The sequence below is a fragment of the Dioscorea cayenensis genome, chromosome 1 (genome assembly GCF_009730915.1).
Source record: "Dioscorea cayenensis subsp. rotundata cultivar TDr96_F1 chromosome 1, TDr96_F1_v2_PseudoChromosome.rev07_lg8_w22 25.fasta, whole genome shotgun sequence".
NCBI lineage: Eukaryota > Viridiplantae > Streptophyta > Magnoliopsida > Dioscoreales > Dioscoreaceae > Dioscorea > Dioscorea cayenensis.
In genome coordinates this window covers 3,318,994-3,335,323 of record NC_052471.1, presented here as the reverse complement: position 1 = coordinate 3,335,323, position 16,330 = coordinate 3,318,994, and the positions used below count along the sequence as shown (strand labels likewise).

The 16,330-nt window shown below is 31.8% G+C and overlaps 1 protein-coding gene and 1 non-coding gene across 2 annotated transcripts; both read right to left on the bottom strand.

The window, feature by feature from the left end:
- Positions 1–1,100: 1,100 nt before the first annotated feature.
- Positions 1,101–1,257, bottom strand: LOC120267080. Its single transcript, XR_005538396.1, has one exon. It is a non-coding gene; the product is annotated as a U4 spliceosomal RNA (small nuclear RNA).
- Positions 1,258–11,677: 10,420 nt separating this feature from the next.
- Positions 11,678–15,633, bottom strand: LOC120264877 (rop guanine nucleotide exchange factor 1-like). The gene is made up of 5 exons (XM_039272758.1): positions 15,238–15,633; positions 15,046–15,162; positions 14,401–14,942; positions 12,414–12,767; positions 11,678–12,326 (listed from the first exon to the last, which is right to left on the bottom strand). Exons 1-5 carry the CDS (start codon positions 15,455–15,457, stop codon positions 11,895–11,897), a joined length of 1,665 nt encoding a protein of 554 aa, XP_039128692.1. The 5' UTR covers positions 15,458–15,633; the 3' UTR covers positions 11,678–11,894.
- Between the last annotated feature and the right edge of the window lie 697 nt (positions 15,634–16,330).

Below are 16,330 nucleotides of genomic sequence, written 5' to 3'. Positions count from 1 at the left end.
ATGACATTTATTTATTTATTTTGAATAACTGATTGCACTAATAAACATGACATTTATTTTTTTTAATAACTGATTGCACTAATAAACATGACATTTATTTATTTTTTTAATAACTGATTGCACTAATAAACATTACATTTATTTTATTTTACTGAGAAATATGGCCTAACCAATTTATAATCACTCACAAATTTGCAAGAATATATACCAAAAAAATAAAAATTATACGAATTTTATGTATAAAATATCAGTGTTTTACTGGACATTCAAAAGACCTTGAATTCAAATCCTGCTAAATGCATTAGTAGTAACAGGACATTCAAAAGACCTTGAATGTCCTGTTACTACTAATGCATACGAATTTATACGAATTTTAGTCGGGCTTGTTGTATTTGCAAAAATAATAATAATAATAATAATAATAATAATAATAATTATTATTATTATTATTATTATTATTATAAATTGAATTATGAAAATGCCTAATTTACATAAAATGGTACCAAAAAGGGAAATTGAGCAGCTCTAGTCTCTACAACCTAACAATTTCACTTGATAGAATAACAATTTTTACAAAATTAAGACCTGCACCACGATTAATCCAACATAAATTAATTAATACAAGTAAATAAATTAATTTTCGGAATATAAACCCAGGCCGAATTAATTTACTAAATATAAATATATTATATTCTGATTATGACTAATGGCTCTTTGGCTGCAAAATTAAAAAAATATGACATAATTTTATTATGCAAAACATGCAAGTAATTATTACAGCAATTGTGACATATGGTTAACAAAATTAAAAAAAAAATTACAGAGATTGGGTGATCAAATACTAGACCACTGGTGGGCCAGTTGCCGGAGGTCGGCCGGACCACCCGTGGACCACCGGTGGCCGATCGTTGGAGGCCAACATATAAGCGACTGAACTGCCGGTAGACCGGTGACCGGCCGTCAAAGACCGGAAAACCACCAATGAACAACCGACTTATCACCGAAGATCGGCCAAACTATCAGTGGACCGGTACCCAGCCGCCATAATTCTGAAGCCATGTCATCTTAAATTAAAAATTTAAAAGGATTAGGATTTGTAGGACTTTACCCTGTGTTAGAGGGAGCCCTTCCAGAAATTCTCAGTGGCACTGGGCTGAACCCAGGCCAATGAGGGGGTTTGGAAATAGTTTTCAACCAGCAATTGACGCGCCTCGGTTATAACCTCACTAGCTGCGTCATTGCCCCAAGCGCAAAGATACCAGACTAATACCCCTACCATTCGCTTTTATAGGTTGTCAGGCTAGCCACTTTCTCTTGTCATCCGATGTGGGACTAAATTTCAAATTGCCCACGTAGCCTAGCAAGCACTTTCCCATCTATCTTCTCTCTTTTGTATCTTGTGATCTAGTATTTACCTGTTTTATTTTATTTTAGGAAAATATACTAGATTAATGTTAAATTAAGAATGGAATGTTAAGTAATTCATTGATGAATATAAATTCTTAAAATAATTAAAATATTTAGTAACCTGATAGGAACAATTATTTACTCTCTGAATGCTTTGTGATCAATGAGCTATACCTATGTTATAAATAAGATTATAAAAACTATTGGTTTGCTTAGATAATATAATTATATATGTATTTCGGCAAAAATCTAAAAAAAAAAAAATTATATATTTATTTTTATAAATAATGACTTCAAAGTCCATGCGGAAATTGGGTATGATAACTTAAAGGTGTTAAAGTCAACTCCTCTGTAAATTCTATATAATGCATTTTAATAATTAACTATGTTTTATAAAATTATATTTTTGCTTTTTTTTTTTGCTTGTCCATTGTTTTACTGAGCTTGTTCTGTACTAGTCTGGCCTTACAAGAGCTCACTGAAACCAGTGGTAGAATCAGAAACAAAATTAAGAAGGTGATAAATTTAAATTTTAAAAAAATATAAATATTAACTAATTATATAAATTCAAATTTAAGATTATAATAATCAATATTCAAAAATATAAAATATATAGCCATCTAAAAACTTTGGTTTAGGTATAAAAACCCTATCATATCTTCATAATTAGGGATTAACTCAACTTATTAAGTACTTAATTAGTAAATAATGCAATTTAAAAACAAATTTAAACAAGTTGACGATCTAATTCAATTATTAAATACAACAATTACTCAATAAATAATGAATAATCAAAATTTTTATAACAATTATTTACAACAATTTTCATAACAAATAATGAAACAAATATTTAACAAATATCCAATCATCATTCAACAAATATCAAATATTTTTACACAATAAACAATCGCACAAAAATTAAATAAATTAAATTAAATAAAAAAGAAAATAATAAGGATAATATAAACTTGAAAATGATTGAGCAAAGATAAAAAAAACTCACAAATGGTCGTGTAACCTGCAATGATTTTTTTGAGAGATTTTGAGAGAGTAATGGAATTTTTTAGGGTTTTATTTTATTATTTATTTTTATTTATTATTACTATATTTATATTCTAAAAATTGATAATTATGTATTGATAAGTTCAATAAAAAAATATATCTATATATAAAATTTAAAAATAAAAATATTTGAGGATTTATTTTTGGCTAGTCATATTATTTATGATTATCATTTAACATCATATGTATTTAATATACTAATTTTATCATTTTTATTTAACTTATTTTAAATAGTATGAGGGTAGAATTAAAATAAAACATAAAGAGAAGCACTTTCCATATGAATTATAATTATTAATATTTTAATTATATATATATTCATATAAAAAGCAATGTTGTCAGACCCGGACCGACCCGGCCGGTTCAACCGGAAAAACCGGGAACCGGCCATGTGGCCGGCCCGGGTATACCCCATTGACCCGGGTATTAAAAAATCCGGTGTTAATCCGGTGATCCGGGCGGTTCAACCGGGAACCGGTTGACCGGGCCGGATCAATCGGGTCACAATGTTTAATTTTTTTTTACAATATTTAATAATTTATTATTATTTTCTCATTAAAAACCACAAAATCGTGTATATTTATTAATATTAATTTATAATTTATAATCAATAAATAGAATTACAATATATATATATATATATACCAACAAAAATTAACATTTAAAAATAAAATATATTAATGTATTATGTAAATACTTTCTAAAAAAATTTAATTTATTAAGAAAAATAAAAACAATAAATGAGTGTAATTTTTATTATAAAAAAATATAAAATTAAAAGTATTCTAATTAAATAAAAAAATATAAGAAAATTTAAAAATGTAATAAAAAAACTCAATTGAAATATAAGAATTAGTGAATTAAATTTCTATTTATTTTTAACAAAATCAACCAATAAACAAATAAATAAATAACACCTAGAGAAGTTTGATAATTATATATTAATATATTAAATTTGTAAATATTTAAAAAAATATAAAAAAATAAATGACAAAATTAGAAAAACTCTATCAGTATATAAGGTCATTTATCAATTTAAATATCAAATTTGAGTAGGGTTTTTATAATATAATTATGGATTTAATATTATATTTGCTTATTATTAATTATTATAATATTTTTTTTATATTTAATTATTGACTCCGGTTCAACCCCGGTTCGACCCGGTTGAACCCATTGACCCCTGACCCCTGGGCTTAGCCGGGTCATTGCCCGGGGCGGGTCTGACAACCTTAATAAAAAGTCAAGGGAATGCTCTAGGGGATGCTCTACCTAGCTCTACAGTGTCTTTCTCTTCTCCTCCCAATGCTCTTCTTCAATTCTATGTTTACCCTTCATGGCCACATCTTCAATCAAATCTCCACCACCTAGACACCTTTCCCTCCACCACCTAATACTCCTCTTCGTTACCTCTTTCTTTAACACCCCTCTTTCATCATCCTCATCTTCTTAGTCCAATTTCTCTGAAGGCCATCTCATCATCATCGTTGGCAACACTGATCATCTCTTGCCATCCCTCTTCTATCCCATCACCTTCCAAACCACCTTTTCTTTTCCCCTTGTTGTTGGTGCCTTGCAAGGGTCGTCTCTAATGCTATTTACTTCACTAATAGCATTAGCTTCAAGTACAATAGTGAGGTTGGGTGTTTGGTTGAATGTAATTAAAAATGAGATGGCAAATACAAATCCTTCTATTTGAAAATTCAGAAGAGGCAAATCCAGTGTTTGGTTGGATGTATTTGTAATGCTGGATCACATAATTTTGTGTTTGGTTAGAAAGATTTGTAAATTTGGATTTGGAAAATATGTGTTTGGTTTGAAGTATTTTTGCATAGATTACATGTTATGGTCACCCATGGTGCGTTACCCCGCCTTGATATTATAAATAATTAATATATTTATAAAGTATACATTTTATTTTATGTAAATATGAATTCAAATTTCAAATATTATGAGTAATTAATATAATAAAAATATATATTAAGACATGCACTAAAATGATAATTATTTGTGTTTGAAGATCAAAATAATATATTCTTACATATAATTCAAGATTAAAACAATATTTAATATAATTATATATATAGCTTATGAACGTAGCCTAATATATGAACCATTGTTATCCTCCATTCATCTTGTTTCGTGATCGCCATCAAATCTCCGGCGCCATGCATCGTTTCTCCCGGCCTCTCCTCGGCAACGTCCCCGCTGAGAGCACCGTCTATGGCGGTCCCAAACCCCAAAGCCCTAACCAACGCATCACCCTCAGCTCCCTCCGCTAGAAGCACCTCACCTATGAGCCCATCACCATGATCACCGCTTACGACTACCCTTCCGCTGTCTAGGTCGACACTACCGGCATCGACATGTGACTCGTTGGTGACTCCGTTGCCATGGTCGTCCATGGCTACGAAACACTTTGCCAATAATTCTTGATGAGATGCTCAACCATTTATCTGAAAGACCATGGAAATGAGGATGACCAACGATGAAGAAAGGAGGAGGAGGAGCATGGATGGAAGAAGCGTTAGAAATCCTGTGAATCCCTCACATGAATGTCATGTGAAGGATTCAAACTCATGGGATTTTGAAATTCACTATTTTAGCTAAATTCCAAAATCCCTAATTTTTGGGATTTGAAAATACAAGGATTTCTAAAATCCTTTGAAATAAATAAAGGATTTATCAAATCCAAGTATTTGTAAATCCGGTCAAACAAACAACACCTAAATCAATGTACAGATGGGATCCACGTCGACGTGAGGCAGCATGGGAGATGGTGATGCTGTTCTCAAACAACAAGTTTTGTTGAACACGAGAATCTAATAAAGACATTACATAAGTAAAAAAAATAAATTTAAAAAAGGGATTTTGGGGTGTTGAGAAGTTTGTAGAGACCTAAATATTCTTTTGAAACTTGCCAAAGATATCTGCATTTTTTTTTTTATTAATTTTTTTTCATGTGATTGCTTGGTCTTTTTTGTAATAATGATTTACATACAAATTGAAAGATTGACAAGGATAAATGATTTCATACACAATTACAATATTTATTATGGTATATGAACAATTTTAGAATATTTATAAGGTATGTGTGTGTATATATATATATATATATATATATATATATATATATATCTATTGGATAAACCACCCACTACAAGAATCTGTTGAATTGGAAATGGAAATTAGAAACTGAACAATTTAGAGTTCGTTTGACATCGTTTCAGTTTTTTCGTTCTTTTTTTGTTTTTGCTTCACTTTTATTTTGTTTTTTCTTTGTTTTTGTTTTATTTTAATGTTTTTGAAAACAAAAACACGTTTGGATACACTAACTGTTGTGTATTTTAAAAAGTTGAAAACAAAAATATGTTTGGTTAGCACAAAATTATTACAACATTTTTTTTTATCATTTTTTTCAAATTCATATTTTTAAATTTTTTATAAAAGTCTATATTTTTTATATTAGTTTACTTGATTTTATTATTAAATAAAATTAATAACATAGTCTGATATTATATGGGTAAAAAATATCTCATAAAAATTGTACCATTTAAAACTAAAAGATATTTTGGTGTTTGCCTTAAAAAATTTAATATATATATATATATATATTATATCTTAGTTTATAAATATCAAGGATAAAACATGAATACATTATAAAAGTATAATTTTATATACTATACAAACTAATTTGTAAAATATCAAGCCCAAATAATAAATTTCTATAAATATTTTTCTTAAAAATATATATTTTTTAAATTATTAGTATTAATTTGTAAAAAAATTTGATATTTAAAAAAAAGATAAAAGGAATTAAAAATAAAAAGGAGAGAGAGAAGAGTAGAAGAGGAAGGGTTTTATAGTGGGAGAAAAAGGCTAAAAACGTTTCCAAAAAAGTTGAAAACATAAAAAGGTTGTTTCCTGTTTTTTTGGAAACATGAAGATTGTTAACAAAATTTTTTAAAACAAAAACAAGGTGCCAAATATGTTTTCTTATTTTTGTTTTCAAATTATGAAATTGAAAACAAAAAATAGGAATTTACAACAATGCCAAACGACCCCTAACTAATTAGAAACATGTTAGAAATTTTGTTTCTAGTATAGAAACAAAATTCACATATGATGCTAATTTAGAAACACAATTTTAGTTTGTTTCTAAATTAAAAGCAATTTAAAATTGTGTTTCTAAACTAGGATGTGAGTTTTTATTTCTAATTTTAGAAACAGGACTTCTAATCAATTTCTAAATTTATATTTTATTAAATAATATGTTTTATTTTGAAATGATTAAAAATGATAAATAACTTATATAAATATTCATAATATTTGTTAAAAAAATATATTACAGACATATTTTTAGGGTTAGGATTGGACGAAAATTAGAAAATTTTTTATATATAAATTTATAAGAAAAACAAAGAGATGGTTTTATAATAAATATTCAAATATTGTATATTATTGGTAAAACTAAACACAAATGTGTGTGTGTATATATATAAGTAACAACCACTACCTAGTACAGTTGATTGTTAATTGAATGGTGACTTAGGGTCGAATCTTTAGGTTGGAAATGCTAATTAATTCTTTCCTTACATTGTTGATCATGATTTATTCCTTCATGATTAATTAATTTTTTTTAGATTGTTGATCCTTAATTTATTCTTTCCTTAGATAGTTGATATTCTCCAATAGCTCCTTTTCAACTTGTTAGATGATCTCCAATTATAAAAAGACAGAGAAACCCTAACCCTATGATAGTTGGTTTTCACGTCTTATAAGATCTTTGCTACCCTGAGAGACTTGAACCTTGATAACGCTTGAACAAAAGTTCCTCGACAAGCTTGCTATGTGACGAGCAGATTTTCCTGGTGGGTTAGCGTATCTTGTCATTGGAGTGAGGGTGTACTATCTTGCACGAAGGGAGCCAATTCAGTGTTAGAACAGTGCCTTCACACCCTAATGCCAGGCTAGATCGTTTTAAATTTTTTGTTAATTTATTTAGATTTTGTGTTGGTTAATTACACGCTAATCGTAATTAAAATTTTCCTAACACTAATTTTGTTCCCATATGGGAGGATGTCATATCCTCCCCATGGTAAGGAGATTTATTAGCGCGGTTTGGTTCCTAAAAATCTTCCGAGCTTGCACGTGGTAGAACTCTAATTACCTCATGTAACGTTTAACTAAGTTAATAAATCCATAGGAGGTCAATAAACTATCATAATTGATACACCACCATACTTGTCTATCTCTTGATAACCCCTTTGTAGGGGCGGTGCTTGTCACCTTTATCAAATATATATATATGTATATGTAAATAAAATTGCTATGAGATTACATACATAATTATAATTCTCTATAATAAATACATAAATATGTACATTATACATAAATAAATGAAAACACCATGAGAAGTCTTTTTTTTTATAAAAGGAGAAAAAAATGGAAAAAAGAAAAGAGAGAAAGAAAGAAAAGAACATTGAATCTCAGATCCCAAGGAGTGTGGTAGTGGGAGAGAGGAACATGAAGATGTAGTAGTAGAGCAGGGACCATGAGCCATGAGAGCCCAAAGTCCATGGTCAACGTCTGCAGGTGCACGCGTGCGAGCCCTAACTCCACTTTTCCATCATGTAATATTACAGCCTCTTGCTACTATAACTGCTACTGCTACTACTACTCTTCAGTCTTCTCCTTTATACATCCTTCATTACATCATCTTCTTCTACTGCTACTACTGCAACTACTACTGTTCATTCCATCTTTCTTCCTTCTGCCCTGGTTTATTATTTTTGACCAACTTACTGTGTTATAAGAAGAAGAATAAAAAGAAAGGGGGTTCCTCAGTGTATCACTGCAAAAGGCTGTTTAATTCTGTATATCAGGTGACAAAGATTATCTTTTTCTGTATGTCCTTGTAGGAACAACATGTTTTTTTTTTAACATGAGTGAAAGCCAGTATTCACTCATTAAGATATTATTTAAAAAATAAAATCATGGCAAATTTAGAATACATATATACGTTTTGTATGTCTTTCTAGTAAGAGTTGAGAAAAGAGAAGGGAAAGGTGTTGACTGAAAAGATGAGAGAGAGAGAGAGAGAGAGAGAGAGAGAGAGAGAGAGTGGTAAAGGAGGTTGGTGGGAGTTTCTACCTCTCTTTCTCTCTCTCTCTCTCTTGTTTGTTACTTTTCATAAACATGCATCAATAGCTAGCATAGAGAGGAGGAGAGGAAGAGGATGATTGTTTTTATCTACCACCCATAGCCCTTATTACATCCATCTCCTTTATCTTCTCTTGATATCATTGTGTATCAACATCTCTCTTTCCCTCTTTCCCTCTCTCTCTCTCTCTCTCTCTCTCTCTCTCTTTCTATACTTGGCACTTCTCTTGCACCATTTCTTCTCTATATATGCTTCCATTCTATGCACCTCTTTCTCCATGAAAACTTTAGAGAATTTTTTTTTTTTTTTACTTTGGTGTGCATATGATCTCAATGTATATTTAGATTATCATGTGAGTTTGTCAAAGAGTTTCTTTCAAAGGTTATTGGCATTCTGTCCACCTCCACAAGAGTGTCCATCTTGTAATGAAGTAGAAGCATATCATATGAAGGAGGTGGACATCCTGCCAACGGATCTTTGTTGGCTTCTCTTTGTTAAACTCATATGATCTTATCTCTCACTTCTTTGCCAAGGATTTAGTAAGCTTTCTTGTCTCATTTCATTCAATGTCTTCTTTCTTTTCTTTTCTTTTTCTTTATATATATATATATATATATATATATGTATGCACTGATTTATTAATTTATTAGTTAAACATTTGATGATATTAATGACCATAAGTTGTTGGGAGATGCTGCTCTTTTGGAATATTTATTGTTTTTCAGGTGACAAACACTAGAAGGAATGAGAGGAAGACATGATGACACATACAACAACATGTGGTTTATGATATGTTTTTCATGCCTTGGACTTGGGAACTAATGATAGAGAATTTCAATGTTATGATCTTCTTTTGACCTCTTTGTTTGTAATCATCAATCACATTTGTGGTTCATTTAATCTTCCATTCATATTGATGTTTTATTTGTGAGTGAAAAATGGATACAAGGAAATGAATGAATTTTTTTATTTTCTCTGAAGTATGCTTGGCTAAATGAAACAAAGTACTCTCTGATGAGAAAATCATGCTTCTTTTGATTTTGATTTTTTTTTTTTTTTTTGAAGTCTCAATTAGTTAATTCAAGTGTTAGCAAAGTTAGTTTTTGAATTTCAATTTGTTAAGTATTATTTATGTTGTTATTAATATCAACTAACATCGTCTCCTTATTAGGGTTTCAGATTTAGAGTTATCTCTTGTAAATTTATATATTATAATAAATTTCACCGATGATATGAATGTCACATCACTTTTGCATTGCATAATTTTATACACATCACATGGTGATCATTTTCCGACGTACATGCAGGATAAGACCCGATATAATTATTTGACAACAAAATCATTTAATGGTGTGACATCTGTGTCATAATTAATATGTCAATCTGATTTGAATAAAATCAAGAGATTCTTATTATTATGACCGATAAGAAAATATTTCCGGCAATAAATTGAAAAACACTTCAATATATAGTTGTACATACAGTTTTATCTTAAGTCAAAACCTTCTTCATTTGTCCTTTGCATGCCTTTGATAAATGTTTTTTAATAGAAATAACCTTTGCATTGATATATATATATATATATAGTGACAAATTCATTTGAGTCAACAAATAGATTTTGTTGCATGAATAAAAGCAATGTGATACAAAAGAAGTATGTAATGATCTTATTTCTGCTTTTCCTTCTTTTTTTTATTCTTCCATTTGAACTTATGGTAATAAAGATTTTAGAGAACGTAAACTTCATAATATCAGTTTTCTAATTAGTATTATTAATCATCATTATTTTTAAAGTGGTTTTTAATGCAATCAATGATAGCAAAAGAAAGTAACAAAGAAAACCTCAAAGTTCTTGTTAACAATGATAACAATAACCTTACGTTCTCTAAAGTGCTGTAGTCAAAATGCATGAATTACAAAGTTGACAATGAGAACTGTGGACTTGTTCCCAAGAGCTTGCCCAATCTCTTGTCAGTCTCTGTGTCTAACCCCCCTTTTTCAGAGTGAAAATTATTTTTATATCTCTATAAAAATGTGTAATAACTCATCTATTCTTTTAAAAATCACATATCTCGCTTATTTACTGATGGAGTTGGTCTAAGTGGTAGATGTTTGAGTTACTTTAGTAATTAGGTTTGAATTTGAGTCCTTGTGTATGTATAAAACACTTACCGGGAAATGTTTATCCCTTTATACGACTTTAGTATTTTTTATTGGACTAATTTAAAGCTTGTAATTCCTAAATTACTGATGAGTCAAAAGAAAAAAAAAATAGTTTATTATAAAAAAGTACTACAAATTTATCTTTTGACTCTTTTATTTTTCAAAATTGATGATTAGTTATCTTTGCAATAAAAAATGATAATTCCTTTCTTTGCTAAGTGAGAGATTGAGGGATTGACTTTCTCTCATAATGGTTGAGGTGAGTGATTTGTTCATTTTATCAAATAAAAAAATAACAAAAAAACATAAAAATAAAATGATGGTTTATTTATTTATTTTTAAAATTTGAGTTGATTTCATATAAAAGGGATAATTAAATACGATTTTTATGAAATTTTAAAAATAAAAAACCTCTTTGTTAATTATAATTAAAATGTGATTTATTTATTACATATATTCCCCAACATAATTGGCTTGTTGATTGATGAACTTTGTCATGGCAAGAGGGAACAAAAGAATAAAGTGAAAAAGAGTGCAATGGATGTCAGGATCATCAATGTTCTCAGCTAGCTGCCTAGCCAGCTAGTTTTGTGTGTAGGATGCTTGCTGCTTATAACTTAGTTTTTTCACAAATGGCCAATGAGAGCATTGAACTCTAAGCAACCATTCACATTCAGGCCTCATTTCAAGGAAAAATACTTACAAGTGTTTTGTACTAGTAACATGATAAGAAGGGCAGAATAGACTCATTATTGAAAAGTACCATCTTCTTCATAGTACCTGAATGAAATTGACAACAAATCTATATTTTAAAAAGATTTGACAGCCCTGATATAATTTCTGTTCAATGAACCAAACTGAATTGAACTGTCAACATGTCCAAGAACATAAATATATACTTCAAACTGAAAATTTCTCAAATGAGAGACTACAGGTTTTAAGTTTTCCTTGGAAAGAAATCAGTGACTGACTGACAGCAGTAGATGTGGTCATATATATAATCCTCAAATGCAACTCATCCCTGATTAAATCAGAATTAGAAGTAAATCTGTTCTATGGCTTAGAGAATTTACATTGTCCTATCCTAATTCAATGTGACCTAAACCCGGTCCCTTTCTGAAACATCTCCTGCGTCTTTTCCGGAAGTCAAGTTCCCAGTGTATGACCAAGCCATCTCCTGATCGCCGGAGATGAGTTTTCCCAGTTTTAGATCTTGCTGTCCCAGGCACGGGGAGGATTGTGCTCTTCTGGGGCTGCTGCTGAGGGTGGACGAACAAAATGTGTGTGTCGGTGTTGCAAAAGGTGACGATGTGTGAGGGCTCTTATTGAGGGAGAAAGGGCTTGGTGATATCCTTTTCTGAATGGGAAGTCCTCCAAGCCCTCCTGGGTTAAACAATGACAATGTTTCTGGAGCTGCACACTTTTTTGTTGCATCATCCACGAAAATCAAGTCATCAATTCTTGCCATTATGTTAAAAGCCAAACTCTCAAGAACCCTCGAATAGCTCTCGAGGATGGACTGCCCTACATCCTGTTAACATGTTAAAAAGACTTGCAATTTAGTTTCGAGGATGATTCAAGATAGTGAGAACAACAGATAAATGATAGATATGGAAACCTTATTGTATTGTATCTTGTTCATATCCAATGCAGATTGTGGGAGACCAGGATGACGGAGCTTTAAGCATTGCAAGAGACACTCGGCATGTTGTGCCAGGAATTGATTTCTTTCCTTGAGGTTCACAAGACTTTTGACCTTTCTGCTCCATGATGACTTCTTTGCTTTTGATTTGTGGGAATGCCTTCTCCATTCTTTAGATTTCCAGACATGTAAAGCTGCTTCAATTCTATTTGCTATTTCCACAGCATGGTGCTCGGATGACAAGTCTAAGCTATCAAGGAGACATTCTGGAGAAAATTGCTCAGCAGTTATATTGCGGTGGATAGCCTCACCCAAACAGGACTTTCCAGTCTACATGACAAACCAAGAGAAATAAGAAGGCACTCAAGAAATTTGTACAGAGAATTTTCTATAATATGTATTACCGCCCTGAGAAATAGTAATTTGAACATTCCTAGAAGGCAGTAAATAGCATTTGCCGATTTCCCTTGAATGATGCAAATAGTTAAGCAAGAACCTTTCTATTGCTAAGAAGAATAAACAAGATCTCAAAGAGGTATTACATTTCATGTCAACACAGATACATAATTGAGTGTTCTTGATTGCATAGTAGTGATACTTGATACAATAGGAATTTCTACTTTCAAGCCAGACTTTGCATTTTACACTGAGCTCCTGTAGTTGCTTTAGCCAACAATGGGGCAGTTCTCTGAGGATGCATAATCGACAACACCCAGATAAACTTGATCATTCTTAGTGAGACCTTTTCAGTCAAGTTTTGATTCTTTTGAACAACAAATTACCCCATATCGCCGACATGAGAACTAAATTATGATGCAAGGCACTAATGATTAGGACATTAGCACAAAGCAGTAGAATGAGTGCATGGAGAATGAACACATATAGCTAGGGAAGTCAAGAAAGTGGCACAACTATAGTAGGGCAATAAGCTCAAATTACTATGTGGCAGACTTGGAGTACACAGTAGAACATGAATGAAGGACTACGTATTGGCTTAAATGCATTTATTTTAGGGCCATCTCTTTTCAGAGGAAAGACAACAAAAGCCAAGACAGGTAATACAAAAGCAGGTTGACCCGTTGACCAGTTAGCCACAAAGATTAAACAAGTGCAGCTGCAAATGACTTGTATTTTATTGAATTATTTCAGATGCTTATCATTTGTGGTCTGAAGTCTATAACAATATAAGCATATGGGTTTTAAAAATCAGAACAAGGAAAATGCATTCCATCAACATGCAAACCTTTTCATCATAAACCAGGTTTAATGATACATGACTAATCTAAATCTGGAATTTTCCAAAGTAATAAATTGTACATTCTAATTAAAATGTTATAAACCGGGTTTAATTAAAAAAACCACTTCATTGGATGCAAAAAATACAATCAGACAATCAGAAAGTTCATAAACTTCAATAGGAAAAGGGACCCTTCACAAGGAAATACAATACAACTTCAGCAAACTACAAAATACCTCTTCTATATAACAACTCAAACTCACATATGTAAGTTGCACAACCTTGAATGTTCATTTTAATCTGCCAGCAATACAAATATGTTGTGGCTTCATATTTGGGTATAATCAATTGCAAATCTGCAGCCTAACCAAGTTCTTAGGTAAACTATATCCCTAGCAATATGCCCATGCAATGTGCATCAAAATTGGCAGTTTGAGCCAATCTTAATTTCCGACTTTAAACCCGCACTATACTCTAGAATTTATATCCACAAATTACAATGTACTTAACTAACGTATGTGATCTAATTGATTGGTCATAGTTTAGCCTCACTAAACCTCTCATTTTTTTTTTTCATTATTCACCCAAATTTTGTCAGAAAATTATATGAAAAAGTGGTCCATGGTCAAAAAGATACTCACTTGCAAATAATCAGCTTTTTAAATTTAATGAATAGAGAAATATGGCACAAGGGATGCTAATTAAAGCCATTTCATGATCTTGTACCTTTGGTAATGTTTCGAAATAAACATCGGGTATCTCCATATCTGCAAGCACCCCACTATTTATCGCCATGGCGGCCTTGAGAATTTGATTTGCACAGTCCCTACATTGCTGCAACCTCTTTCTTGCACCTGCAGACAAACCTTTTGGAGGGATTTTCGGACACGGTAGCCACCATTTCTCCTCCTGCCTCAAAGAAGGTCTCCCGAACGATGAAGACTGGTAAGTATCACCACTATCATCTTCATCATCAGCAGCCATAATCCCCCTATTCACATACCAAAACTCCGTGTCCCGGAACCCATCCAGCATAGCAAGAAGCATCGCATCAAGCTTCTTGAGTGCCGGAAGATTCATATAGAGATCAGACCGAGGCCGAGGGACCATCACCTCATAGCTCCCACCCCCGGGAACCTCTTGCAAAGAAGGGGTAAGCTCCACAATGTAGTCACTCACACAAAGCAACCATTCAATTTCTCTAAACCACATTGATTTCTTTAGTGGAGCCAGTGGCTCCAACCTCCATAATTCACCAAACACAGTAGCTAAAACCAAATTGTGCATAAAAAATCATAGAAAAATCAACAAAAAAAAAAAAAATCTAGAAAAAAAAACCCAACTATAAAGAGTGAAAATTTTGAATATCACCTGAGAGATTCGTGATGGCATTGGAAATAGCAAGCGCTGTGGATACGCCCTTCCCTCCACCAGACATGTCCTCGCCGAGCAAAAGCTTAGCAAATCGCTCCTTCATCATCTCCATACCTACAATGGCATAAAAAAAAAAAAAATTTAAGATTTTTCAATAAAAATTCATAGAAAACGAAAGGGAAAACGAACCGGAAGCGGAGAAATCAGCATTCCTCTTCTCAGGAGTGGATTCCCAGAAGAGAGAATCGCCATCAGGGATCATCGTCGAAGCGGAGGCGGCATTCGGAGAAGAGGCAGGGAAGAAGGGATGAAAGGAGGAGGAGGAGGAGGCAACGGAGGTCTCGGACTCGCTGACGTCGGCACTGGGGCTGTAGCTCCGGTGGTCGGAGACGTCTTCCGGCGAGTTCATTGGCGGCGAGAAGCCCTAAAAGGGATCAAGAATCTGGGCCGTTAATTGAGTGCATGGAGGGCTGAGATGACCGGGGAGACAAAAAGGAGAGAAAGCCGCAGTGAAAGTGGACTGTGAAATGGCTGCAAAAGCTTAAAAAAAAAAAAGTAGCAGTTCCTCCACAACATGCCTTCTTCCGCTGCTCTATGCATAGAGCAGGGATAACGCCAACTTTTTTTTTTTTTTTTTAATTATTGATTTTTTATTTTTTATTGATTTTTTTAGAAAGACGACAAACACCAGAACCCAGAAACGTGCATGTGTGAAGAGCAAAATTCAACACCAACCTACATACCCTCATCTTGCGTAGGCTATGAGGTTAAATCCCGGATCCTCCCGAAACAAATAATTTACGCAAGGGATTGATGTCAATTGACCCGGCTATTGGCATTGATTTTTTATTTTCATCTTTATATTTCTAATATATATATATATATATATATATACATGTAATGTTTTTATTTGATAAAAATGAATTAACCACATTTGCTTATAAAAAACTGTAGTTACAAAATGAGGGAAAAATAGGGGGAACAAAATTAAAATTACTGTACAAATGCATTAAAGGTGGGTAGAGACTTTCATGGTAGGGGAAAGAAGCAGATACTGATATTTTTGATATTTTTTTTATTTTCTATTATTTACATAAACAAATATATTTTATTTTAATTATGTTAATATCTTACAAAAATATTTAAAATAAACATTGAGGGAAATAGAAACAAATGTCTTTCTTCTTGTAATAGATCCAGATGGATTATGTGTATATTTATATATATGCATGTATACTTGGAAGGGAGTAATTTCACCATTTTAATTTATATAACTTTTACT

Excerpts from the sequence above, each read along its gene's own strand:
- LOC120264877 (XM_039272758.1), bottom strand. The coding sequence starts at position 15,457 with ATGAACTCGCCGGAAGACGTCTCCGACCACCGGAGCTACAGCCCCAGT. Across the intron at positions 12,768-14,400 it reads ATTTCGAAACATTACCAAAG|ACTGGAAAGTCCTGTTTGGG; the intron begins GTACAAGATCAT and ends TTTGTCATGTAG. Across the intron at positions 12,327-12,413 it reads ACAAGATACAATACAATAAG|GATGTAGGGCAGTCCATCCT; the intron begins GTTTCCATATCT and ends ACATGTTAACAG.